This window comes from Solanum tuberosum, unplaced genomic scaffold (genome assembly GCF_000226075.1).
Source record: "Solanum tuberosum cultivar DM 1-3 516 R44 unplaced genomic scaffold, SolTub_3.0 scf00118, whole genome shotgun sequence".
Classification (NCBI taxonomy): domain Eukaryota; kingdom Viridiplantae; phylum Streptophyta; class Magnoliopsida; order Solanales; family Solanaceae; genus Solanum; species Solanum tuberosum.
In genome coordinates, this window is record NW_006239043.1 from 1114806 (window position 1) to 1140137 (window position 25332).

General features: G+C 33.2%; 3 protein-coding genes across 5 annotated transcripts in view; all 3 read left to right on the forward strand.

Moving 5' to 3' along the window:
- LOC102586611 (uncharacterized) overlaps nucleotides 1–5005 on the forward strand; it is a 10816-nt gene extending 5811 nt beyond the window's left edge. Inside the window, exons 1-3 of one of the 2 annotated variants that reach the window (XM_006350156.2) lie at nucleotides 840–1065; nucleotides 3162–3614; nucleotides 4167–5005. In XM_006350156.2, the coding sequence (XP_006350218.1) occupies nucleotides 961–1065; nucleotides 3162–3614; nucleotides 4167–4826 (1218 nt within the window). In that variant the 5' untranslated portion in view covers nucleotides 840–960 and the 3' untranslated portion in view covers nucleotides 4827–5005. Of the gene's footprint in view, nucleotides 1–839; nucleotides 1066–3161; nucleotides 3615–4166 lie in introns of those variants that run through there. The other variant, XM_015309936.1, reaches the window with a different exon arrangement.
- A 1442-nt stretch (nucleotides 5006–6447) lies between these two features.
- LOC102587604 (acyl carrier protein 2, mitochondrial) lies at nucleotides 6448–11658 on the forward strand. Its single transcript, XM_006350159.2, has 2 exons — nucleotides 6448–6771; nucleotides 11163–11658. Exons 1-2 carry the CDS (start codon nucleotides 6562–6564, stop codon nucleotides 11337–11339), a joined length of 387 nt encoding a protein of 128 aa, XP_006350221.1. The 5' UTR covers nucleotides 6448–6561; the 3' UTR covers nucleotides 11340–11658.
- Nucleotides 11659–18615: 6957 nt separating this feature from the next.
- On the forward strand, nucleotides 18616–23526 carry LOC102587928 (GATA transcription factor 8-like). 2 transcript variants are annotated; one of them, XM_006350160.2, is made up of 4 exons: nucleotides 18616–18713; nucleotides 19423–19499; nucleotides 20767–21027; nucleotides 22204–23526. In XM_006350160.2, the coding sequence occupies exons 3-4, from the start codon at nucleotides 20806–20808 to the stop codon at nucleotides 23014–23016; spliced, it is 1035 nt and encodes a 344-aa protein (XP_006350222.1). In that variant the 5' UTR covers nucleotides 18616–18713; nucleotides 19423–19499; nucleotides 20767–20805; the 3' UTR covers nucleotides 23017–23526. The 2 variants fall into 2 exon arrangements, with proteins under 2 accessions (XP_006350222.1, XP_006350223.1); XM_006350161.2 differs by lacking the exon at nucleotides 18616–18713 and adding an exon at nucleotides 18772–18921.
- Nucleotides 23527–25332: the final 1806 nt, after the last annotated feature.

Below are 25332 nucleotides of genomic sequence, written 5' to 3' on the forward strand. Positions count from 1 at the left end.
TACATATTTTATTTGAAAATCACGTAATAGTACTATAAGGTATAATAATTAACAACTTAACATATTTTAAAATTTTAGTTGACTCTCCGAATTCCATATGTCTCATGTAATTGAGACAGAGAAAACATATATTGGTTTAAAATTAATAAAAATATTATAAATTATAATAATTAACAACTTAAAATTTATAAAAAAAAACCTTTAAAATTTTTTAGTTGGCTCTCCAGATTCAATCGGTATTACAATAATTAAAACATAGAAATTAACATAGATTGGACTCCTGCTGACATTTATGTTTCCTTTTTCTAAATTTTCTCTTTTATACTTTATATAAATAATTTTTTTATGTAAAAAGTATTATAAATCATAATAATTAATAGCTTAAAATATTTCAAAACATATAAACAGTTTTTGTTAACTTTCAAAATTTCATCTATGCCGCATAAATTGGGAGAAATATAGATATATAGATATTTTAAGTTGCTAATTATTGTGAGTTATAGTACGTTTTATGTAATTTTCATATATATTACTCGGTCCTGATTTATGTGATACAAATGAAATTTCAAAAGTCAATGAATTTTTTATAAATTTTTTTTATATTAACTTGTTAATTATTGTGATTTCTAATATATTTACGTAAAACATACTCTAAATACAAATAATTAGTAACTTAAAATATATAAAAACATACTAAAAAATTGATCAACTTCAAATTTCATATGTACCACATAAATTAAAACAGAAACAGTAACATATATTGGGGCCCGTGCTGGCACGGGGTCCCATATCTAGTATATATATATATATAGCAGTTTTCATTTCCATCTTCTCTATAACAAACTTGTACTACACAGTTATGGCGAAAGAGTAAAGAAAAGTGAAATTCCATTGTTGAAACGCCATTAACACAATCTCAAAGCTTTTTTTTTCTTCTGATTCATACATAGGTTTTCAAAAATGGAAGCAGCAGCTGTTTCAGTTGTAGACAAGTTAAAATCCTTTGCAAAATCTACGCAGGATTTCGCTTCCGTCGTGTTCCGCAACCGCGAAGTTTCCAATCCGGTAAATTAACTGTGTATTTTCTTTTTCCGGTCATTCCATTTGCGGATAGATTGTTAGAAGTAAAATTTTGGCCTACAATGTGGCCTAATTGTCAATGAAGACTAGGTGATTTCTTGCTATTTGTCTTAGTCTTTAACTGGTGCTTGTTGCTTGTGTGAGTTGTTAGACAAGAACACTAGTGATTTCTTGCTATTTCTTTTAGCCTTGGTGGATAGAGTTACATGGTGTGTGTTGCTTGTGTGAGTTGTTAGACAAAGACACTAGTGATTTCTTGTTATCTGTTCTAGCTTTGATGGATAGAGTTAGCTGATGCTTGTTGCTTGTGTGAGTTGTTACAAAAACATTACTGATTTCTTGTTATCTGTTCTATCTTTGATGGACTAATTTACTTGATGCTTGTTGTTTGTGTGCGTTGTTAGACAAAAACACTAGTGATTTGTTGTTGTTGTTTTCAAGTATTAGTTCGGATACATTTCATTTTTTCCCTATGCAAGCTGATTGCCAGTCATGATATAAAAACCTATTTGCTCTAGTATGCGTTGTTAAGTAGTAACATTGTGGTGTCTCATTAAGGTTATTTAAGTTTCATTGCGTTTGTTTTCAAGTAGTAGTTTAATAATTTTGAATTTTTTTTCACCTGTTGAAGCCGATTGACCTATAGAATATGAGTAAAGAAAGTAGAAAGAGACTTATGCTATGCTGGTTTTGTTCAGCGGAATGGATTACTTCTATGGGCTTTATCGGTTTTTTGGTATTTTGGATATTATGAGGTTACATCTCTGTTGTGATGGACACTAGATGTTCTTTTTTTTTTTCTTTTAACAATGGTATTTAGAGGTTCCTCGACTAGCAATGGTATTGATAAGCTTTGTCCCCAAACATTTAGGTTGATGGAAAGAATTTACTTAGTTTTGCATATGTTATAATTAGGATTGGAACCTTCATTCCCTAGATTGTTAAAAAGAGGAAGGTTGAGGGACTTGTTCTTAGGTCACAGATTCGATCCCTGTGCCATGTGAACTAACTACTAAGTCCTGTAATTAAGTTGAGAAGGATTGAGACTAGAGGGGAAAATCCGTCATCCCCGAGTTTTGAAGGCTATGGTGTTGGCCCAAAGGGCTGGCTCCTTCTGAAGTTCACAGTCATAAAAGAAAATTGTTGCTCTTTGACTTCAAGGCCACCCTATTGGGACAGGTTTGATAGATGTTTTGGGAAAAAAGAGAACACCATTGGATCACATATATATTATATTCAAATTCCCAATTTAGGATCCTAAAAGAATGTGCAGTAAAAGTTATACAGAGTGAGGGATCCAAGCAAGTATGAAATTGAACATTTCTTCAAGATAACAGCTACTCCTTCATGTGAATCTTATTTGAAGTAAATGAATATCTAAAGGGAGAACAGTAAAAGTTATGAAAATGTTATTTCTTATGTGAGAATGGTAGTTTTGGCTCTTTTTAGAAGGTCAGGGGAAGGTGAGACTGTTCGCATCCCTACTTTTGTACTATTGATCTAAAGTGGGTATATCTGTTACCTGTCATGCAATGTTCAACTGCGGAACAGTGTCATTAGGAAGTACTCAGAGCTTGAGCAGTCAAATTCTTACTTTGCCAGTTACCACAAGCTTTGTTAGTGGGCTCTGCTTTACTCTGATGGGTCTCTTAAGTATGAGAAGGCTCTGGCGGTGTACCCTAACCTCATCTAGTTTCTTCCAGTTCGTCTATTTTTTCCCATCTTTTCCTATCTTTTCCATTGTCACTAGATCAAAGTCTTTTATGTTTACTATCTGCTGTATGACGATGCCTGTATGATGTGGCTTCCCAGGAAATAATATTGACTAAAGAGTTATCCATATGTAAGAGAAAAATCTCTTTTAACGATCCTTTTACTTATCGACAGAAAAAAAAGATACTTATCCAGATTTATTTTGACATAGTTCGGTTGGGATTTGTTACTCTCATTAGCTGTAGGATATCACTGTTTCCCAACTGCACTCCCCTCGGCAAGCTTTAATTTGACATATTTGCTAATTCTTATGTAGCAACAGCCTGTATGATGGTGCTTTACAACTTTTCCAATAATATCATTTACAGAATGAGAACTTGAAGAGATTGCAGCGAGAATCTTTTTCAGATATTATGAAGCTAAGAGACGGACAAGAGAAGTTGGAGCGAGTGCTTGCATTCTTTAAATCTTCTAAAGGAAGTCCAGTCCAAGAAACTAGCACTCACGTAAGAGGAGAATTTGATGCTGTGGGTGCACTGTTGATGATCGGTACCATTGATGAATCCAAGTGCAATGCAATTGAAAGAGCAATTAGGACTGGTATTGATTCTAGGCTGACTTTTGAAACAACTATCCGTGAAAAGGATACACTTGTAGCAGAGTTTGTTGGCAGCGAAAGAGGCCAAATGAATATCCTGGGTAGTCCACTTTCCTTAGCAAAAGTTCTTTATGCAGCAAATATCAGTGATTGGTGTTCTGCAGTTGCCATTCCAGTCGGTGGTCGATGCAGAGATGTTGCAGTACCTACAAGTTCACGTGAGGTAAATGCTTCTGAATACTGAATGTGCTTTCTTATTTGTGATCATAGTTATCAATTCCATGTTCGATTCTTTTTGGTATTGTCAGTATCAGCAAGAAGTAGCAAAAGTAATAAGGTCAAAAGTTTTGTTACCAGCCTCCCAAAAAAAGGTTAGGTCAAAATTCCTGTAAAATGAAGTTGCAGATGTACTCACCAAAACCAAAAGAAAATATCGAGTTGCTGATCTGTGGTGCAAAAGTTCTCGCACTTATTAGGAATGAGGAATGACAAGAAATCAACAGGTTGACAAGGAAGATTCTGTGGGGGGAGGGAGGTCATTACATGGTTGTTGGCTTGTTGCATAGTGTATTTACTTGTTATATTACATCTTTCAGTTGTCTTTCTATGTAGCTTCTGTAAAAGCAAGGTAAGTAATCTGACAAGGAAGATTTCATGGGAGTCATTAGTTTGTTGTTGCAGATGTTGCATATTGTATCTACTTGTTATATTACATCATTTTTAGTTGCCTTAATGTGTAGCCTAGAATAACAATTTTTTTGGGGAATTTTTGCAGGAAAGGGGGATGACTGACTATTCATCTTTTGGGCCGCCCCTGCTGAATCAACTAAATGGTAGTGGAATCTCTGTGATGGTTAAAAAATCAAATATTGTTGCCTGCTTGGCTCAGTTTGTCTCTGCATTGCCACACTCTGGTAGTCTTTTGTATTGTTTGGGCACTTTTGGTCAAGTTGTTTGCCAACTTTCAAGCAATACAAAACTATCAATCTTGGGCATACACAAAATGGCCAATCTGTCAAGGCAACAGCCTAGACTCCAAGCTATGTCGTTGCCTTTTAGTTTTTTACAACGGTCAGGGCATCCTCACGCGTCCTTTGTGGAAAACAGCCTCTTAGATGGGTATCTTGCCATGACCCTAGAGTCAGAACTTTATGAAAGTACAAAAATTGGTGGCTGGGTAGAGATGAAAAGATCAAATCCCAAACATTTGCAGTGGGCAGTTACCATGTCTGATACCTCTGAGGATGATTTTGGATGGGGTTTGAGCCTTGGTGGTTTGGTACAAGGTCGAAGAAATTATGACTGTTTTCAAGTTGAAAGCTTTCTCAATTTCAACGTAGGAAAGAAGTGCAAGTTGCAACCAGGTCTACTCTATGTGATCGATGGAGCCACTCAGTTTCCTGCATTGATGTTCCGCACTAGTTGGTCCTTGTGAAGTGTGCAAGCTAGCTCAGACACCACGGCTGGACATAAAAAAAACACTCCCGTGAACAATCTCACTCTCCCCTTATAATAGAAATACCCTTTAGCAACTCCCACACAAAATAGAAAGGAAGAGAAATATTTTGTATCCTCCAACAGTATTCACTTTAGTAACAAATTTTAGTCCAAGCAGTTAATAGGACCTTATGCTTTGTTCTCTCCTACATAAACTGCTTGGCCAAGCATTTATTTTTGTGGTCAAAGTGAAGTTTCCGAAAAATGTATTTTGTGAGCATAGCAGGTTATGATTGGCTAAATGATTTGAGAAACACTATTGTTGACAAAGGTAAAAATAAGGTTTGTGTATATCAAATTCTCTTTGGACTCCATTTGTGAGAATATACTTAGATATGTTGTTATTGATTAGATAAATAGTTTATGACTTTAGTGTTTGGTCAAGTGTTTTGTGAGTGTTACATTACAGAGGGGCATAAAGAATCACTTTATGATTTGTTTTGGAGTAATAAATAATCTGAAACGTTTATCATGTGAGATTGTAGTTAACTTTCTAATATTTATTTTAAAGGAAGTGTTAGGGGGTGCACTATTTAAATTTTATTTAATAGAAGAATTGTTAAGGTTTAGAGAGATTGTTATTATTGATCCTCGATTCAAAAGTGATGTTATTAAATTAGAATGGTAAGGAAAATACAACAATAAAATAGTGAGGTACAAAGAAAATAAAACAAGCAGTGAGACGAGAAAAGGAGGGTTTAAGGCTGGGGTGGGGCGTGTGGATACAGGGTGGGTTGAAGTGAGTTTTTTAAAACTAATGCGGGGAGGAGCGGGTTGTGAGTATATGTAATTTTATGTGAGTTCAAACTTAATTTTAACTTTTTTGCAGGTTATAAGAGTGATAAAACGTTATTTCTTTAGATGATTTCTTTAAAACTACTAAAATATTCAACATAGTAAATGAAAATGGTTCAATAAAAAATAATACAATTTTTTACATGTTTTCCAATTGACCTCTAAAAATAAAATTTTAAGTCACTATCCTATTAAATTAATACAATTTAATGAAAAAATGAATTTATTTTTATGAATTTTATTTTTTAGTATCAAACTTAACTATAAAGAGAAAATATTAAAACAAATTATGCGGGGCGGGTCTATGGCGGGCGGGGTGGGGCGGATTAAAAATTTTGCTGGTTAAGCTTAACCCGCCTCGCCCCATTGTCATCCCTATCCCCTCATTGTCATCCCTATCCCCATTCTCCCTAGTTGTTTTCGGTTACTACCTCTCAGCCATTAACAAGTTCTGTCTAGTTCCTTCTCCCTTACTCCCATCTTGCTCAGATAAATTCGTTCCTAATCATATCTCCTAGTTACACACGTATCCATCCAAACATATTCGCCTTCTAAACATGGACATTCTTCATTGACTAACACTTTGCTCATCATAAAATGCTCTAGAAACGAGCCTCTATTTCATTTGCCTCAAGGCACCTTAATTAACTTAAATACATTGTTTTGTCCAATTAATAGATGTAGTAAAAAATAAAAAAAATATTAGGAAAAAAAAAATTAAAATGAAAAAAGAAAAAAAAATTGTTTTTATAAGAAAAAAAAAACTTTAAACCCTCTATGAGAGTATTAGGACTTTTCCAGAACCTTTGAGAAAGCCCTCACGCCGCTTGTTCATCTTCTCCAAATCTCTGCCTTCTCTTTCTATACATACATTGTCAATGGCGGCGAGGATCGCATTGCTAAAGTACCTGAGAGTGGAAGCTCACCCAGTGCAGCTTCGAAACCCTAGGCTCATCGGAGGTTCAGTCAGTCAGCTTTTCAAACGTCATTTCTCGGAGGAAGTAAGGGGATCGTTTCTCGACAAGGATGAAGTTAGGGATCGTGTTATCAACGTCGTCAAAAACTTTCAGAAAGTTGATCCTTGCAAGGTATATCTAACATATTGCGTTTTATGCATACGTTTTTTTCGATGTTAATTTCTTGTGAAATGAAATTAGGGTTTTGTTCAGGTTCAGGCTAATTCGTTTTTAGAAATTGAAATTCGCTGTTTCATAGATTTAAAGGCTGTTGGGCCATACGTCTTCGCAATTTTTCCAGAGGATTGTTGGATTATATCTTTTAGCTAGAGAACATGCTGATAGAATTTGGTTTTAGAATTGAGAAGAATATTTTTGGTAGGAGCATTACTACATGTAATGGGACTCTGATAAAATCATCTGTTGACAGATGAAATTAGTGTTCTGTTCAAGTTCCGGCTAATCCGTTTTTAGGATTGGAATGTATTGTTTATCTTACAGATAAAATCATCTGTTGACTGATGAAATTATTTTATTTTTATTTGCCTTACACTTTTGTTGTGTGTGTTTTTATGTTATTCATGGATTTTAAGGCTGCTGGTCCTATAGATTTAAAGGCTAGATTGGGCTTGTCTCGGTTAATTCCACGGGCACCTGCTACCTCCCACTAAAACAGGTATTGGGTAGCTCTATCCACCTGAGGCTTGGACAAATGTGAAGAAATCACCATGGTTCCTTTTTCTTTTTTTTCTTTTTTTTTTTTTTGAGAAAGATAACATTAATTCTATATATCCACAGGTATACTACACCAAAAAGTGTAGTTTCTCGGCAAAAGTATTACAACTTACATCTTGTGGTTCAATTTGTCCTTACAAAAAGTTTAAAACATCAAAAATGTCTTCTGTTTGAGCTAGTAATTTTTTCTCATGCTAAAAGTAAAATAGGCCTAAGCAATTCGTTTTAAGATTCTGTAAGTTGCTTTGTACTCTATTTTTTTTTTTTTGAGAAAGTTAACATTAAGCTGCTTTGTACTCTTTCAAAACACCTCCTATTCCTCTTAGACCAAACTGACCACCAAATACAAGCCAGGACAATCTTCCATCTCTCCTCCGTGCTTACCATGCCATCCTTGTTCCCAGCATCTTAGCACCTGCTATGCTTCCAGGTTTCACCCATCTAGAGGCTAATCGATGACCCCTTTTATTTAGGTTTTCATGTGTCCAAACTGCCTCTTTAGCCAAAAGCCAGGTGAACAGTTAATTAACTTTGTAAGGGATCTTTGGCTTCCATATCATCTTCCAAGGCCAATCTTTCCCTTCACCACTGCTGAATTCAGCTCCTTGTAAGCTGAGTTGATAGAGAACTTTCCATTTCTGTCTTTGTTCCATTCCAGTCTGTCTTCTCCTCCATTGAGGTTATTAAAATCTGCTACTGAATTGTAAAATTCTGCAATTCTTTTCATCTCCCAGTCATTCAAATGTCTCCTTAGGAATAAATTCCACTCTTGACCAGTCCACACATCATGGCAACTGTGGCATGTTGTTGTTGACTTAATGCGAAGAGTTCTGGATGTTGTTGTTTCATAGTTCCTTGCCCTGTCCATTTGTCATGCCAAAAGGATGTTTGCTGTCCATTCCCAATCTTCACCTTTGCTCTGATCTGCATCAATGGCCATAGGTTCCTGATAGGTCTCCAGACTGAGTTCCTTCATTTGGAATTGAACATGAGACCTTATGGTACTCTACAACCCACTTCATTGACCACTTGGCCATCCCTTGGGTGCTTATACAAGGCGCCATTTTTCTAGAGGATTGTTGGATTATTTCTTTTTGCTAAAGAACATGGTGATGGCTAAAGTTATCAGTTCCCAAAAAAAAAAAAACATGGTGATAGAATTTGATTTTAGAATTGAGAAGATCTTTTTTGGGTAGGAGATGTACTACATGTAATGGGACTTCGATAAAATCATCTGTTCACTGGTAAAATTCTTGTAGTTAATAGATGCTTAAAAGGATGCTTATGTCCATATTTTAATCAGCTTTAAGATTGATTCAGCTTGAGGGAATTAGTAACTGATAGCTCACTAGGAGTAAATTTAGAAATTCCATAGTATATATCTTGATAGGAAAATCCAACAGACTATATTTTGCAAAAAAAAGTGAATATTTCCTTGTAGTGGTTTTCGCAACTTGTGGCCCATCTATGGTTGAAGAAATTGGTTCATTTCCCCGTTGTGGTCTAAAAATTAGTGCACTACCCATTGCGTTAACTCATGCTTACAATGTTTGGTGGTCCTTCTGAATAATGGTTAAAACTGCAGATTGTCCCTTGTAATTTCTATGCACTAGTGTTATTAAGAACTATCACTCTGCTGTTTAGTGAGAATGAGTGGTGGTGCTATATGAAGAGGGGGTCATCTGATCTGTGAGGTACAAAGTTCCTAACTATAGGGAGCTAATCTGCTAGTTGCTAAATCATACAGGGAGGTTACTTGCAATCCTTATGTCTATCACGAAAACTTATATTTGTAGGTTGACAATATGAGAATATAAGTTTAGTGTCCAATAATGTGAACTGTTATCAATCCTAAACTCTAGCCGGCTAGCAGAGGAATAGAGCTAATAGATGGGAAAACTTTTTCCGTGTCAGTAAGTTAATCGAGGTTATTGACAAGAGGATTCTTGTATGAGTTCATTTTGGAGGGAATGCGTAGAATAAATAGAACCTCTGTCAATTTCCAAAATTTTATGTGGTTTTGCAAGTTTATGAAAGGGTATTTGAGAATAAACCACCTCAGTACGAGGAAGGCGCGGAACAAATGGTCAGAAATGTATGAATTTTTATACTAGAACACAATGCAATATATATGGAAGGTAGTCACTAAGTCAGGATAGAAAAAAATTATGTTGCTTGGAATCTCCAAAAATGATGCCGTACCCACATTGAATTCTTCAAAAATGAACTACTTTTGAATGATTGGACACGAACTTGCCGACATTTTTGAAGACTCTAAGCAGCATAGGAAAAAATCAAGGAAGGAGATGTTAGGCTGTATTCATGTCAGATACTAGCTACATGCAATTGGAAAATTCATTGGAAAAGCTTGTCAAGAAACTAGTTAAAAAGTCATAAACTGATGCAGGAGCAGCAAGTCGGCAGCAATGGAGGTTCGGACCGAGGATAATTTGGAAGTCAAAAGGGAATGCAGGGACTAAAATTTTCATTATTGTCAAAGAGGGATCATATGAAATGAGAATAAAGTTCCATGAATTAAATTTTTTTTTCATTCAAATTTTCTTCAAAGGAGTTGATAGAATCAAATTAAGATGTTGGCACTTAGAACTTGTGCCATTATTCTTGATGTAAACGTAGTGATGGTTGTCACTAGGAAGACTTGGAACCTTGGGCCATACAGAAACAACTCTGGTTATATGTGGATGTGTATGTTTGTTCAAACATGAGAACTAAGGCATGGTGTTGTCAGTTTGATTGCTAATTAGATCCCTTTGGGAATAATCTTGACAAGCATCCAGTTACATTAGGTAGGGTGGTTTAAAAATTGATACTTATATGTGCTGAGACGGCAACATGTGTAATGGCTAGAAAAATATGGAGTATGAGAAAATTGACTATCGGCTGTTAAAAAAGTAGGAAGGAAAGATCAAAGAACATGAGGAACTTTCATGAAGCGGAGGTTGTAAAGTGAGCATTGTCGATCAGGTAAATCGACTAGTTAGTGGACACAATAACGCAATGGGGCTAATTTGTTTTGACTTTTAATTTGTTGAATAAAATCAGAAGATGGAAGGAATGAGTCGAAAGCTGTACATGCTCTATTGATCGGATGGGCCAAGCCCATGGTAACAACAAAAAAGGTGAAATACAATAATTGCCTTTTTGCTTGTTGTTTTTGGGTAGAGATGAAAACACATGTTATGGTAAAAAAATAATGAAATATAGGAAGACCTACTGTACGTTGGTCACACGGTTTAAAGGAATTGAAGAAGATAAGAACCTTATTGTACAAAGACGTGTAAAGCAAACAGTTTCCCATTTGTATCATTTGGCATACAGGGTTGTGAAGCAATTCCACCAAGCTTGCGTTTGAAACTTGCTCATCTTCCAATTCAGAATATTTCTTCTAAACCTCAATGCACATCTCTTTATGTAACAGTCTACGGATGTTTGTACTGTCATCTCTATCTGGCATGACACTTAAATTGGGGAAGGAAATCCTCAACGCACCAACTGCATGCCAACAATTTTCCCTTGCATTTTCCTTCCTAACTCCATCTCTCAAAATCCTCATTTAGTTCTATTTCATGTCATCATATTCTTGCGGTGTGCATCTTCTTGTTATTTTTTGTTGCCAGCGATGCTACCAATGTGTTATTGTCATGAGTCTCTATTACCAGCTTATTGTCCTGATGTTTTACTTGGAATCTTTCGAGTTTTATCTAACATTTTTTTCCTTTATTAGCTTCAGGGAGTAGTATTATATTTACAAATGCCATATCTTGCAGGTTGTCCCAAATGCTCACTTCCAAAATGATCTCGGCTTAGATAGTTTAGACACCGTGGAAGTTGTGATGGCCCTTGAAGAAGAATTTAGGTTTGAGATTCCAGACAATGAAGCCGACAAGATCAACTCAATAAATTTAGCAGTTGATTTCATTGCATCTCACCCTCAGGCAAAATAAGCGAACAAAATGTAGCTTGATGAGTACTCATTTCCTTCTTTTTTCCCAATTCAAGTACCTTCATTTACTCACTTTTGGCGTGTGGTTTATCATACGTATGCTTTCTGCCCAGCGCTCTTGTAAGGATTTTGGTCCGTCCTCACAGACGAGAACAACCATTATCAGCTAGACAAAAGTTCATTCTCTATTAGATTTGAGATATATGTTGTTAGAATGTTTGGTGCTTATGAAAATAAATCTAGCTTTATGGTACCATGGGTCAAGATGAAATTTTAATGGTTTTTAATCCTAATTGTTGGCCAAAAGTTTTATTGGTTTATAATTCTCATTGTTGATCAATTGGTTGTGTTTTTTTGTTTTCTCATTCAATGTTCAATAACACTTAATAGAGTTTTGGTTAAGTTGGATTTGTGCCGTGTAATGTTCACGACTTGCCTATCATTTTTCTTTGTGGATCAACATTAGCAATGTAATTCATCCAACGATAAATTTAATCCTGACTTATATTCCCTATTTTTGACTTGGCTCATTTATTAAGAAAATAATAATCGACATTTAAGAGGTTTTATTTTTTTCAAAAAAAATAACTTTCTAAATAAATTGAGGGTCTGATAGGTAAAAAAATATTGTTTTTTTTTTAATTTGTCAAAAATGAAAAGTAAAAAGGGACAAATAAAAAGAGACTTAAAGGAAATACTAAAAAAAAAATTACTCACAGTACTTGGATCCCCAGACAGAGATGTGTACGGCAACAAGTAATTGACCCTACACCTTGATTGACAACTGCATGTGCTTATTATTCATTTCCATTTCTTAAATCATTGTTAAAATAATTATGTCTCTGGATAAGTTTTGATTATTATATTATTTTATTACTATTATAATTTCTTTTATTTAACTTGTTTGAAATGTTTTACTTGAGATGGGTTCTTATTTCTACATGGTAAAGGTTTGTGTATGCACTCTACCCCATGGGCAGAGAGAGTCAGGTGAATCCACTTGATTTAAAAATTACAATGACTTATATATGGATCAAATTTTTTATTTTTTATTTTTTAAACTTTTCATTTGGTGTCTGGAGTCTACATTGAAATTTGGCTAAATTTGTTTCGCACATTACATGCATCATTTGGGGGTGACGCTTTCAACATGATTTTCTCCAGACTTGCTACTCTCTCAATTGAATCAATCGCTTTGTCCTGGTTTATTGAAGAGGTGCCCTGTGGAACATGTTTTATAGAATTGAACTTTTTATTCCATATTTCTTTACGATTGAATGAAACTTATGTAGTCAATCATGATGGGAAGATCCCGCTAGGATCTCGCCACCCCTCCTCTGCACTTATTCCATCTATTTAATCAATGACTCAACCTTTAGTCTGCTTTGAAACATCTGGTCAAGGTAGAGCACTCCCACTACTACACTATAATCTATGTTTGTATGGTTCAAATTATTTTATGTATATATAACAGTCAATGTTGAACATTATCTGCATCTTCGTGTTTTCTTTTGAATATTTTAAGCACCGACTGCTAGCAAAAAAAATTCGAGTTCCGTCACTGCTTTATCGCAGATCCCCATTGTCTATTGACAAAATCTATCAACTAAAAAAATATTTTAATTGAAAAAAAAAAGCTTTTGTCTGAGTCAAGCTACGTACTACTTTTTTTTATGCTAAATAATAAAATAAAATATATCGAGGCTCAAATCCCAAGACAAAGTCATGTGAGTTCTGATCCTGTGGCAACTGCCAAGCTGGAATACCACGTGGATTCTTCCACATTGTGGGGTCCACTTTTCTGTTGCCACGTGGCTAACGTGTTTTGTGGGCCCATATGTTAAAAAAAGAACATGGGTTCATACTTGCTCGCACGCTTTCTGCACGTGACCTCCATTAGTAATTGATTTAGTCCACAATTTATCTTTGAAATTTTATTTAATAATAAAAATAATATAATTATTTTGTTGAGGTCAAAATAGTAATGAAAGTTAACATGTCTTTTCTACTAACAACTTCATAGTTACGTGACAACCACACATACATAATGACAAAATAGAACGGTTCGTATACGAAGTATTTTACGTTCACGTTGGATTCAATAAATGGTATTTACCGACACTTCAAAAGAAATTGAGATAAATGGTTTATTGTTGAAAACAATATTGTCTGATTTTACGGCATGAATTTGTGATCAATAGGTCTGTCTATTCATATTTTTTTGTTGAGCACATCGTTAAGAATTTATCGTTATTACCAACAAATTTTCAGCGTGAAATAAAAAACTTCATGTGTTCAAATTTACTCCTCAAGTTTTGATTATAATTTAAAATTACTCTTATACTGAAGTTTTGTTAAGTGTAACGAAACCAAATTTACATAAAAACTTGCATTATTACATGTGAAGGGAAGCTTTCAAACAATAAATTTGGACCTTTTCCATATACATGTGCAAATTTGGACCTTTTCCATATTATAAGCTAGAAGAATTTCACCTAATTAAAAGCCTATATGGTTTAGGCAAAATATGATAATTATATTCGAGGTGCAACTTCAAGGAAGTTAGGAGATAGTGAGGGGACAACAACAACATGCAAAATTATAAAAACAACTACTAATTAACAAATTTAGATCTAGTAGTGCTAATATCATGACAAGAAATTATTAAAAAAATATTTAATAAAAAATGATATTTTTCAAAGAGGAGAAAAAGGGTCATTTTCTTTATTTGGGGGGTGGGGTGGGGTGGGGGAGATAGTGGAGCATTGATATGATGTTAGGCAAAGAAACATATTTCTAAAAAGTCGAGGGTATGTCAGAAACAACTCTTAATCCCATAAGAATATAGAGATAAAAGATAGGAGATTTTCACAAATTGTATAGTGTTAAGAATTAATTACATCTTATCTTTACTCTTTTTTAAATTACAAAAAATCTCTTAATTTTGGTGGAATTCGGATACATCCCAAAACGTCCTAATACATCACGTTTCGATTTGGGATACATCGCTCAATGTCCCGATACATTGCATCTCAGTTTCGGATACATTACTCAACGTCCTAATAAATCGCGTAAAGTAATATATCCGACCGATACATCACGTAAAGTGATGTATCCGACTGATACATCGTGTAAAGTGATGTATCCGAGAATATGATATAGTAGGGATTTTTGTAAGATTTTTCAAGTGGTAGGAAATTTTTGAGAATATGGTAAAAGAAGTTGTGTATTTGGTAATTTTCCCTAAAAGATAGCATTATATATTGCTCTTATTCTGTTTTCTTTTAAAACTCTACTTATGAGATTATACTGAATATATTACTATTGTGAAGTATTGTCGTTGTTATTATATAATATATTTATAAGGAAAATATTTGATTGGATGCATCATATATATATATAATAGTATATGAAGTCAAGTGATCTACTATCTTTGATTTATTGTATGTATTTCCATGTGCTTCTACCCTAATTTTCATATAACATGACCTCACATAATATTGTTTTTCTATATCTATTTTTTTTTCATACTGTGTGGACTATATATAGAGAGAGCGCGCTTGTTGACATATTTTAATGACTAATTAGGCTAAAAATAATAATAATAATAATTACGTCTCAATTTTAAATTTATTGAACCGACCAAATGAATTCTCAATTTCATATATAGAAGATCTTCAATATTAAATTCATTGTGCATTTAATACATTCAAATTTAGTATTTATTTGGATTCTCACATGAAAAATCAATATTTCGTATTAAAAATACTAGAGACTGGCTACTGTAACTGGTTAAATTGAAATACTGAATCGTCTCGAATAATATACTCTAAGCTTTCTAATTGGTATCACCTCTTTCAACTTACATTATTCTTTTATCGTTTACTAGATATGTTTAGATTGAGAAAAACTTATTATTATTATTATTATTGTTATAAATAAATAACATGTCATGTGCATTTACCTATAGTGCATACTAGTGTAGACTGGCTAAGTTTAGGTTCTTAATTAAATTTATAAAATTGTCACAACTATTTAATTACTTATCTTAGAAGTGAAGCAAGTGACAATCATTTAATTTACCTTACTGAAAAAGATATTATTTTAACTAACTAATATGAAAATTTATATTTTGCTTAAACAATTTCTTGTTGAAAGAATTTTTCCCCACTTTCATTGAATATGAGTTCTTTTTCTAAAAGTAGTAACTACTTTTATTATTTGTGAGTTGTTTAGAAAACTTACTTTACTCAAGTGAATTATTCAAAATTTATGACAATTTTTCCTCTCTAAGTTTCACTCCAAAGTCCAAAAACCATTTGCTAGCAACCTGCCATATATTTTATAAAAGAATTTAAGTTTTGTGCGCTATATATAAATATATATCAGTACATAGATTTTTTATTTCTTCAGGTGAAGTTTATTCATAACAATAGTTAAATCTTCGTAGCAAGACTGATATGATAACTTGAAAAAAAGATCAGTAATCTACTATAACCGGCTAAATTGAAATGATGGTATAACTTATATTAATATTAAGTTATTGCACCAATCCAAAAACTTAAAATTGGAAAATAGGTGTTTACCTAAATTATATTTTGGTTTTAGTTATTAAAGGGGAAGAGTATTTTGAAAGGAAGATATATATTCAATGAGTACAATACAAGTTATATGTCAAAACAATAAAGGCATAATATATTCATGAAAGGTTGTGGTCAGATGCTAAGTATCATATCTTAAGTACATGTTTTGATATCGAATTGAGAAAATAATATTGCCTCTAATACAAAGTATTTTTTATTATATAAATAAGATTTTAACGTAATTTTAGATCTATTTAACCCAAAAGTGAGTATCTAATAATATTAGAAACAAAAAAAAGGCATGTAATATTGGATGCACCATTAGTTAATTTGTTACCGTTTATCATATCTTTTTTTTTAGTAGATGTACAAAAGTCAAATCATCATCGATAAGTCAAATAGAAAAAGTGGTACTAGATTATTAGTATTATAAGGCTATTGGGTTAATAATGTGGGAGTGATTTAGATTAGAATTACTTTCTCAATCTCAATTTATGTGATACTTTCATTTTCGATAGATTTAAGTTTGATCAGAAATTTACACGTGAAATCTTCAAAAAAAAATTAAATGAAATTTATATATTTGTAAACTACGTAAAAAGTATTATAAGTCACAATAATTGGCAATTCAAAATAATTAAAATATATATGAAAAATTTACGGTCAAAGTTAGACTTGTTTGAATTTTGAAATTCGAAAAATGCCTCAAGACGGAGGGAATATATAATTATAGGTTATCTATTAGAGAACATATTATTTTATTTTTATTTCAAATATGTATTAATTTAACTGATAATTCACTCGTAAAGCATGGATTATAGCGTTGTAGAGGAAATTTTTACAATTCATAAATGTGTTAGCACAATCATAACTCGATCGAAAACTAATGGATTTTAACTCGATTTAATCAATATCTTATTGGTTTGATTAGCAATTTAACATAAGTAATAAATTGTCAAGTTTGAAACTTCAATCCATTCAATAAACACCACTAATTACTGGGAAATAAAAAAATAAATAAAATAAACACCTCTGATTTTACCTTGTTCCATCTGTTATCCATAAACTTCACGCGCTACAAAGCATGTCCACAACACTCGCTTTCCTGATTGGTACAAAAACGTCAATCAATCATATCCAAGTAATATGATTGGTGCGTGAAGCACACTTGCTCATAGGATCGATAAGTCAACCTTTTTGGGTTTAAAAAGAACAAAGTGAAATGTCAAAAATAACGGCCGTTAACACCGCCAATGATTACGCGCGAACGTCTACGTTACGCGTACGGCGTAGACGTATAAGTACGCGTATTCGACTATTCGCGATAGTGAATAATGATTTTTGAAGCTCATTTAAGAACGATTTTTTTTTAAAAGTCCGGTCGAGTATGCATGCCCGTTAACCCGCGAAACTTGATCGAGATGGATTGAGTCTATCTGTATTGATAACTTTACTGATCAGCCGACAATTGCTTAAAGTGATTTCGCAATTTCATAAATTCATTAAGTTTGAATGTTATGAGAAAACCATAAGTTAAATGACGGAATAGAAAGACCGACACTTTTTTCCTTTTAATTTGTTAATAATTGGACACATAAATAATAAAAGTATTAATTCAAGGTGATTTTTTTTCCTTTGCTTAAAAATGAATCTTACTTAGTGTACTATATTAAGTAACTCCACAAATCTAACCTATTAATAAGGTAATATATTTGTGACCGAAAATTCTAAGGATTTTTATATCATTATACACATTTTCATTTTAAAATTATTATTTTTTAATTAAAACATATAAATTAAAATGGATGGAGTATATCTTATGATTTATTTTGTATAATATTGACTTTGAATGAACTTTAAAAAAACACCATCCAAGAAGCTTTTATACATCCACTCAAAATTAGTTAGGAAATATATTTGTTACTTATTATTGTTGTTATTATGTTATATAATAAAGGAATAATATAAGTTGTGAATCCAACTAAATCTAATAATTTAAGTACAAATCTTACATATAGTATATCAAAAGATTTATAGTTTTAATTATGAAACAAGAATTGAAAACACCCTAAATTTGGTCTGAATTATTTGTATCATCCTCAAACTATTGTCATCCTTAAAAACTTTTTTTTACTTAACTAACTAAATTTAAATACACCCCCAATCTTGTAATAAAAATGAAATACATTCTAAATTCTCGTCAAGTTTAGAGGTGTTTTCAACACTTCTCTCGGCTTTTTATTAAAAGTTTTTTGCTCCTGCAAGAGTTTGAAACAACTTGCAGATCGAAAGTGTATCCGGAAAGCATATAAGTTTAGTTAGTCAAGTACAAAAATGTTTTTAAGACTATCAATAGTTTTATCAATAGTTTAGGGATGAAACTTATAATTTGTATCAAGTTGAGAGGCGTTTCCAATACTTCTCTATTTCTATATTTAATAATAATTTAATTCTATTTTTTTAATTTTTTTTATCGTTAATAAAATAATTTATACTCATACAAATTTTATAACTTCATATCAAGTCAAACTATATCAATAAATTTCAAATTTTGAATCCGCTTGAAATTCGAAAGCGGTGAGAAACGTATGGGACCCGTGTGAAAATGAGAAAGAGAAATATGTGTGTAGATTGACTGATTGGTTTTTATAAAAAGTTAAAAAAGAAAGGTACAGCTAGCAATGAGTAAGAGGCTCACCTCACCTACTTGCACCTTCTTCTTCTTCATTTTATAAACTCATTCCAATAATAAACTCTTTTTTCATTTTCTCTATTATTCTTTCTCTTCAAAGGTACATCAAAAAATTTCTATTTTTATTTTTATTGTTGTTGTTTGTTGTACTGTTGAGTGTCTTTGTGAGTGTGAGTGTTCGAGTCAGTTTGCGTGCAGTTTTTGTTGATTCTCATCAATACATATAACGTGTTAATTACTTGAGTGTGGTGTTTTTGGCCGTGTTTGGTGTGCGAGTCAGTTTGCGTGCATTTTCATTATTTCATAAGGTGAAGTATACACTTTTTTTTTTTTGGTTCAAGTAAAAATGATAGTTGAAAATTGAAGTTTGTATTTGACAAATACAAATTGGAGTTTTTGAATTTTGGCTATGAAAAATGAAATTTGAAAATTGCAGTTTGTAATTTGGGGACGAATATAAATTGGAGTTGTTTTTTTGAATTTTTGTCAGTTATTGGAAAGGAGTAAATGTAAAAACAGCAAATTTCTGAATTTTTCGAAATTTTATGGCCAAACATGATTTCTGGAGTCTATGAGTTTTATTTTTAGAGTGATGGTATTCGGGTCAGATTTTGCGCAATTTGAGTTACTTTTTAGTTGCAATTGCTGTTTTTTTTCACTTTTGCGGAGTGAGTGTTCGAGTCAATTTGCACGCAATTTTATTACTGTTCAATTTTTGGCTCTGTAATTCTCTACATGAAGTTTTGCTTTTTAGTCTTCAATTTGCATTGTATTGATGTTTTTCTGACATTTTTTGCTTGATATTTCAGGGTAAAAAGCTATTTACTTGAGTGAAATTTTGACAAATTTGGAGAATTTGACAACTTTTTTCTGCATTTCTCAAGAGGTATGCTTTTGAATTATTGCATTTGTGTTTTCACATATTTTTTTCGATTTATTCAAATTACTAAAGTGTGTCAATGACGTGTTCGAGCTGCGGAATCAGTCCTTTGGATTCAGTGTGAACGTGGGATGCTTTGATTTTTGAATTATAGCATTTGTGTTTTCACATATTTTTTTCAAGTATTATTCAAATTACTAAAGTGTGATGATGACGGGTTTGAGCTGCGGAACCAGTCACTCAGATCTCTTTTTGATCATGTGTGAATGCGGGATGCTTTGATTGTTCAAATTACTAAACCTGTCGGTTCAACTATAAAATGTTTGTGGCCCCATCTGTTTTCTCAAATTTACTTTACTTTTTTTTTTTTTTCTGATTGACAAGAATCTAAAAAGAATTTCAACTTTTTCTGCTAAAATGGGCCATAAAACCCCCTTTGTGCTGGCAAGCATCATTATGACAACATTGCTCCAGCTTGAAGATTATGTTGGGAAGTGGTGGTGGGGTGGCCCACACCCTTCACCTCATGATTACGCATATACGTACACACTATTTCTGTTTCAATTTATGTGACGGTGTTTGACTGAACAGTAGACACGGAGTTTGAGTTTATTTAACAAAGAGAATGATTTTTAGAAATTTATGGTATTAAACATCAACATGATGTAATGTGGCTATAAAGATGTGCTAATAATTCTTTTGAAATTAACTAATAAGGAAACAATGCCACATAAGATGGAACAGAGAGAGATAGCGTGTATGTGTATATTCATTCTGTTACGTTTTTGGGAGAGTCGAGGATATTCTCTTTTTGACCATGATTTTCTAAGATATTTTGAAGTTTATGGTATTAAACATCGAAATGACGTTATGTTGCTATAAAAATGTGCTATTAATTCTTATGAGACAGACTAATAAGGAAACAACGCCACATAAAATGGAACAGAGGGAGAGTGTGCACGTGTGTATGTATATTATGTTGCATTTTTAGGAGAGTCAAGGATATTCTTTTTTTGACTACGATTTTCTATGATATTTTGAATTATTAATTATTGCGACTTATAGTACTTCTTGTATTGTTTCTAAATATGTAAATTTTATTTCTTTAAAACTTCGAAGATTTTGTATCCAAATTCACATCGAAAATTAGGTAGTTTGATGCTCTCTCTGTGTATGTATATATATTCAAGTTTCGTCTTTGTTGCATTGAAATGTAGATGAATTTTCTATCTGTACATTCATAATTCATTGTATTGTTTTTGATATTTTACAGGTAAAAAGTTTAGTTTAGTAGAAAAAGAGAATATTTAGCATGGGTTCGGATTTCGTGGATGAGATAGATTGTAGCAGCTTCTTTGACCATATGGAAGATTTGATTGAGTTTTCCCCAGAGAATGAGTGTGGTGGCCTTGACGCTGTTGATTGTAAGGATTTTCCAAGCATTTGGAACGATCCGTTGCCTGATTCCGACCCTCTTTTCTCCGGCAGTTACAGCAATTCAGCTTCAGACTTCTCGGCGGAGCTCTCAGTTCCGGTGAGTACAGTCTGCAGCAACTAAACTTCACTGTGATTTTCTTAAATTTGCATCATCACGATTTTGGGATTTTTCGGATATTAATGTGGTAGTAATCAGAATTACGAAAATTATGCATTATAATTGTAAGTAATTGTCGTGGGACGTGTTGTATTCGAATGTCTTTATTGTGTGATTGGTTGCTATCTTTTTTAAGTATTTGACTACGAAAACAACCTCTCTGCATCCATGAGGCAGGGGTAAGGTCTGTGTACATCCATGTTGTTGTTGTTGGTTGTCCGTGTTAACTTTTAAAAGTGATTTTTTCTAATGATGGTGGTGTCCGGCCATGTCACGTCATCTTAAAAGCATGGTAAGGTACCAGGATTTTAAATTTTCTGTTCAAAACTTGTTTCAGGTATACAGTCAGTTCAATCATTTGGGAGATTTTAGAATTTGATAAAATTGTCCACACATTCTACTGATAACAATTTGTTGATAAGTTTTTAGCTGAAATTTCACTTTCAAATTCAATCTGTATGATGTAAGAGCATTTACTATTAGGTGGGGTAAAGGGGTGCCAGCCTTATTTAAAGTCACTTAAAACCTTCGTTGGATCATTGCACCCGTGTTGGATCCACTAACACTGAATAACTTTTGGATGATTCGATACCCACTCGGGTGGATACTTTGTTTCTCTATTTAATGCCCATAAGGATGTTGTCCTCCATGGTAGGTAAAATCATATAAATTTTGTTTCCTTCCATTTCCACTTGTATTGGTTGTTGTTTTGACTTTTGAGGGTCCGTCATAATAAATGAGGAGGTACTAATTTGCAATAGTAAGCCACACATTGAACTAACTTTCTCTCGTGGGATTACACTGGGTATGTTGTTATCAATTGTGTGTTGTTTAGCACTATGTTACTTGGACCTTCGGAAATGCTGCTCCACCCGTGTCAGATCCTCCAACAATGCATTAATTTTTGTAAGATACGACATGGTGCAGCGACATTATTGGATGATTTGAGCAACATATGTTTTGCTTACTAATCTGGCTTAGACGTTAAAGACATGAATCCATACATTTTCCTTCAATTAAGTACTATTGTAGTTTCTAATTTGGTGATGTTTGTGTTTGTTCATATATAACTTTATATAAACTCTAATCATATGATTCTCTCTTTTGTTTTTGTAGTACGAGGATATCGTTCAACTCGAGTGGCTTTCAACATTCGTGGAGGATTCCTTCTCTTGTGGGGGTTTGACACTGGGAAAAGAACATTGTTCTGTCAAAAAGGAGTCATCTGATAGCAAATTCCTGACCTCAAGTCCTGTTTCTGTACTTGAGAGTAGCAGCAGCAGCAGCAGCTCATCTACATCAAGCTCGGGACCGGGGAAAACACTCCCTCCTCTTAGTCCATGCACCCGTGGTCCACAACGTGCTCGGACTAAACGTCCTCGTCCTACAACTTTTAACCCCCGGCCAGTAAATCATCTCATGTTTCCAACATCAGTAATTCCCCAGCAATTTGTTGCTCCTGGAGTTAACTCATTGGAATCTGAGAATTTCGCCGAGTCTCCCATGAAGAAGAAAAAGAAAATCAAGTTGTCAATTCCTCTAGCTCCAATCGAGACTAATCAGGATAACTACCAGCCCGCGCCACAAGCAGTTAGGAAATGCTTGCATTGCGAGATAACAAAGACGCCTCAATGGAGAGCCGGTCCAATGGGACCAAAAACCCTCTGTAACGCCTGTGGTGTTCGTTACAAGAAAGGCAGGCTCTACCCTGAGTACCGTCCTGCAGCAAGTCCCACATTCGTTCCATCCTTGCACTCCAACTCTCACAAGAAGGTTCTGGAAATGAGAAGCAACGTTTTCCCCGAGGAGGATACAGATTACAAGCAGGCCAAGCCTAGACAAGCCCGCCCCCTTATCATTGGCCAAGCTGAAAACAACACCACAGCTAGTACTACTCCAACCGCGCAATCAGATCTCAACCCCAAGTAACAAAATCATCATAGGAACAGACAGAGCAGACACCAGTTTTTCCTAGTCCTCATTTTTTTCAGGTCTCTAGTGTTATTTACTTGCTGTTTTTTCATTGCTTTGTTCATTGGTTCTTTGTACAAAGATGTAGGGGGGGGAGGGGGTGGGAGGGTATAGTAAAGAAGTAGATGACATATTTTAGTTGGTAGCTAGGGTTAAGAGATGAAAATGGAGTCAGGCTAGGCAGCTATAGTGTTATTTAAGACTAGATTTGGAGTCTTTATAAGTGTTAGTGATCTTTTTGTTAGACTTGTGGCCTTCCTTTTTTTCTCATCTTTTTGATAGGGAATTCTTTTTGCAGTTACTATGATTGTTTTTACAATATTCTATTCTTGAATGAGTAATGGTTTCAAGTAAGTCTTTCCCTCCCAACAACTTTTGGTTCTTTTGGTCCTGCGGATCATTTTCTTCTGTTCAAATTGTAAGTGTATATAAGAGATCATCTCCTCGAGATGAAGTTTTTTATTTGGAGTTGGAGATATGTGACACAAAAATACTTGAGTAAATTTTCATAAACACCCTTATAATCTTGGATAATATGACATGGTATATATAAGAAATTTAGTAGTAGTATTTTGTTTTGAGTTATTGGTAAAAAAATATATATCTAAACTACAATTTTTTTCGCGAGTTTCATGTCTTAACAATTTATTGTTTTTCTTATTTTCCTAAATTATTGATGGTCATGAAGTTCGAATTTGTGAATTTGATTACTTTACGTGTATATTATTGTTATTATTACATGCTGTTTTTTGAATTGAAATTTGGTGCATCCATAAAAAACATACTGGTGGTAATCAATACTCACCATATTCGCCAGGACAAATGACTTTTATTTAGTCATTTCAAGATTGTGAAACTCGACTAATGAATTTGATCATTTTTTTTATGTACTTGTTGATTTTCTTGAATACTGACAATTGACTTGTTTGACTTGAAATTTGATGTGTACATCGAAAAATTATGGTGATACATACCATGTTCGCTATAAACTGATGTTATTCATTTAGTAATTTCATGATCATGAAACTCGAATTCTTAATTTGATTACTTTTCATGTGTATTAATACATGCCAATTTTCCTAAATATTGTAGACAAATTTTGTTTGGCCTAAAATATGGTGTGTCCATAAAAATGTCATGTGATCAATATCACCATGTTTGACATAAATAACCTCGTTCATTTAGTAATTTTGTTGTCATAAATCCAAACCCATGAATTTGATCATTCATCGTTTGTATTAGTATGTGTGATTTTTTTTAAATATTGTGGACAAATTCTATTTAGACTTAAATTTTGGTGTGTCTATCAAAAATATCGTGGTGATCAATACTAACCATGTTTGTCTTTTTGATCATTTATCATTTGTATTAGTGTGTGTCATTTTTTCTAAATATTGTGGACAAACTCTATCTGGGCTTAAACTTTTGTGTGTTTATCAAAAATGTCGTGGTGATCAATACTAACCATGTTTGCCAAGACAAACTTTGTTCATTTAGTCATTTCATTATGTGTTTATTAATATATGCTGATTTTTTTAGATATTGTTGACTGACTGTGTTTGACTTGTAATTTAGTGTGTCCATCGAAAATGTTCGTGTGATCAATACTCATCATTTTCCATGATTAACAACGTCCATTTAGTTATTTCATGGTCATCAAACCTGAATATATGAAGTTGATTACTTTTTCGTGTGTATTTGTACATATGATTTTTCTGAATATTACTAATCGATAATGTTTGGCTTACAATTTACGGAAATGTATTGGTGATCACTACTCACTATATTCACCATAACTAACGACATTCATTTAGTCATTTCATGGTCATAAAATTTGAATTAATGAATTGATTACTTATCATGTGTAATTGTACGTGCTTATTTTCTTGAATAATGTTTACAGACTTTGTTTGGCTTGACATTTGGTGTATTTAGGGGTGTACAAAACCGAACCAAGAACCGAACCAAACCGCAAACCGAGTCAACCCGAAAAAAAAACCCGACTAGTGGTTTGGTTTGACTTGGTTTGGTTTTGAAAAATAAAACCCGACTATATTTGGGTTGGTTTGGTTTTAACTAAAAAAACCAACCCGAGACCAAACCAACCCGAATTTATATATATAATTTTAAAATTTTATTTTATACATAAAAATATTTACTTTGATATAATTTTTAAATATTTCTTATACTTTTCCATAGTTTTTAATAATTAATATATTATTTCAAGTTTGAAACTTAGAATTATGAATGGGCAATAAAGATTATAGTCCACAT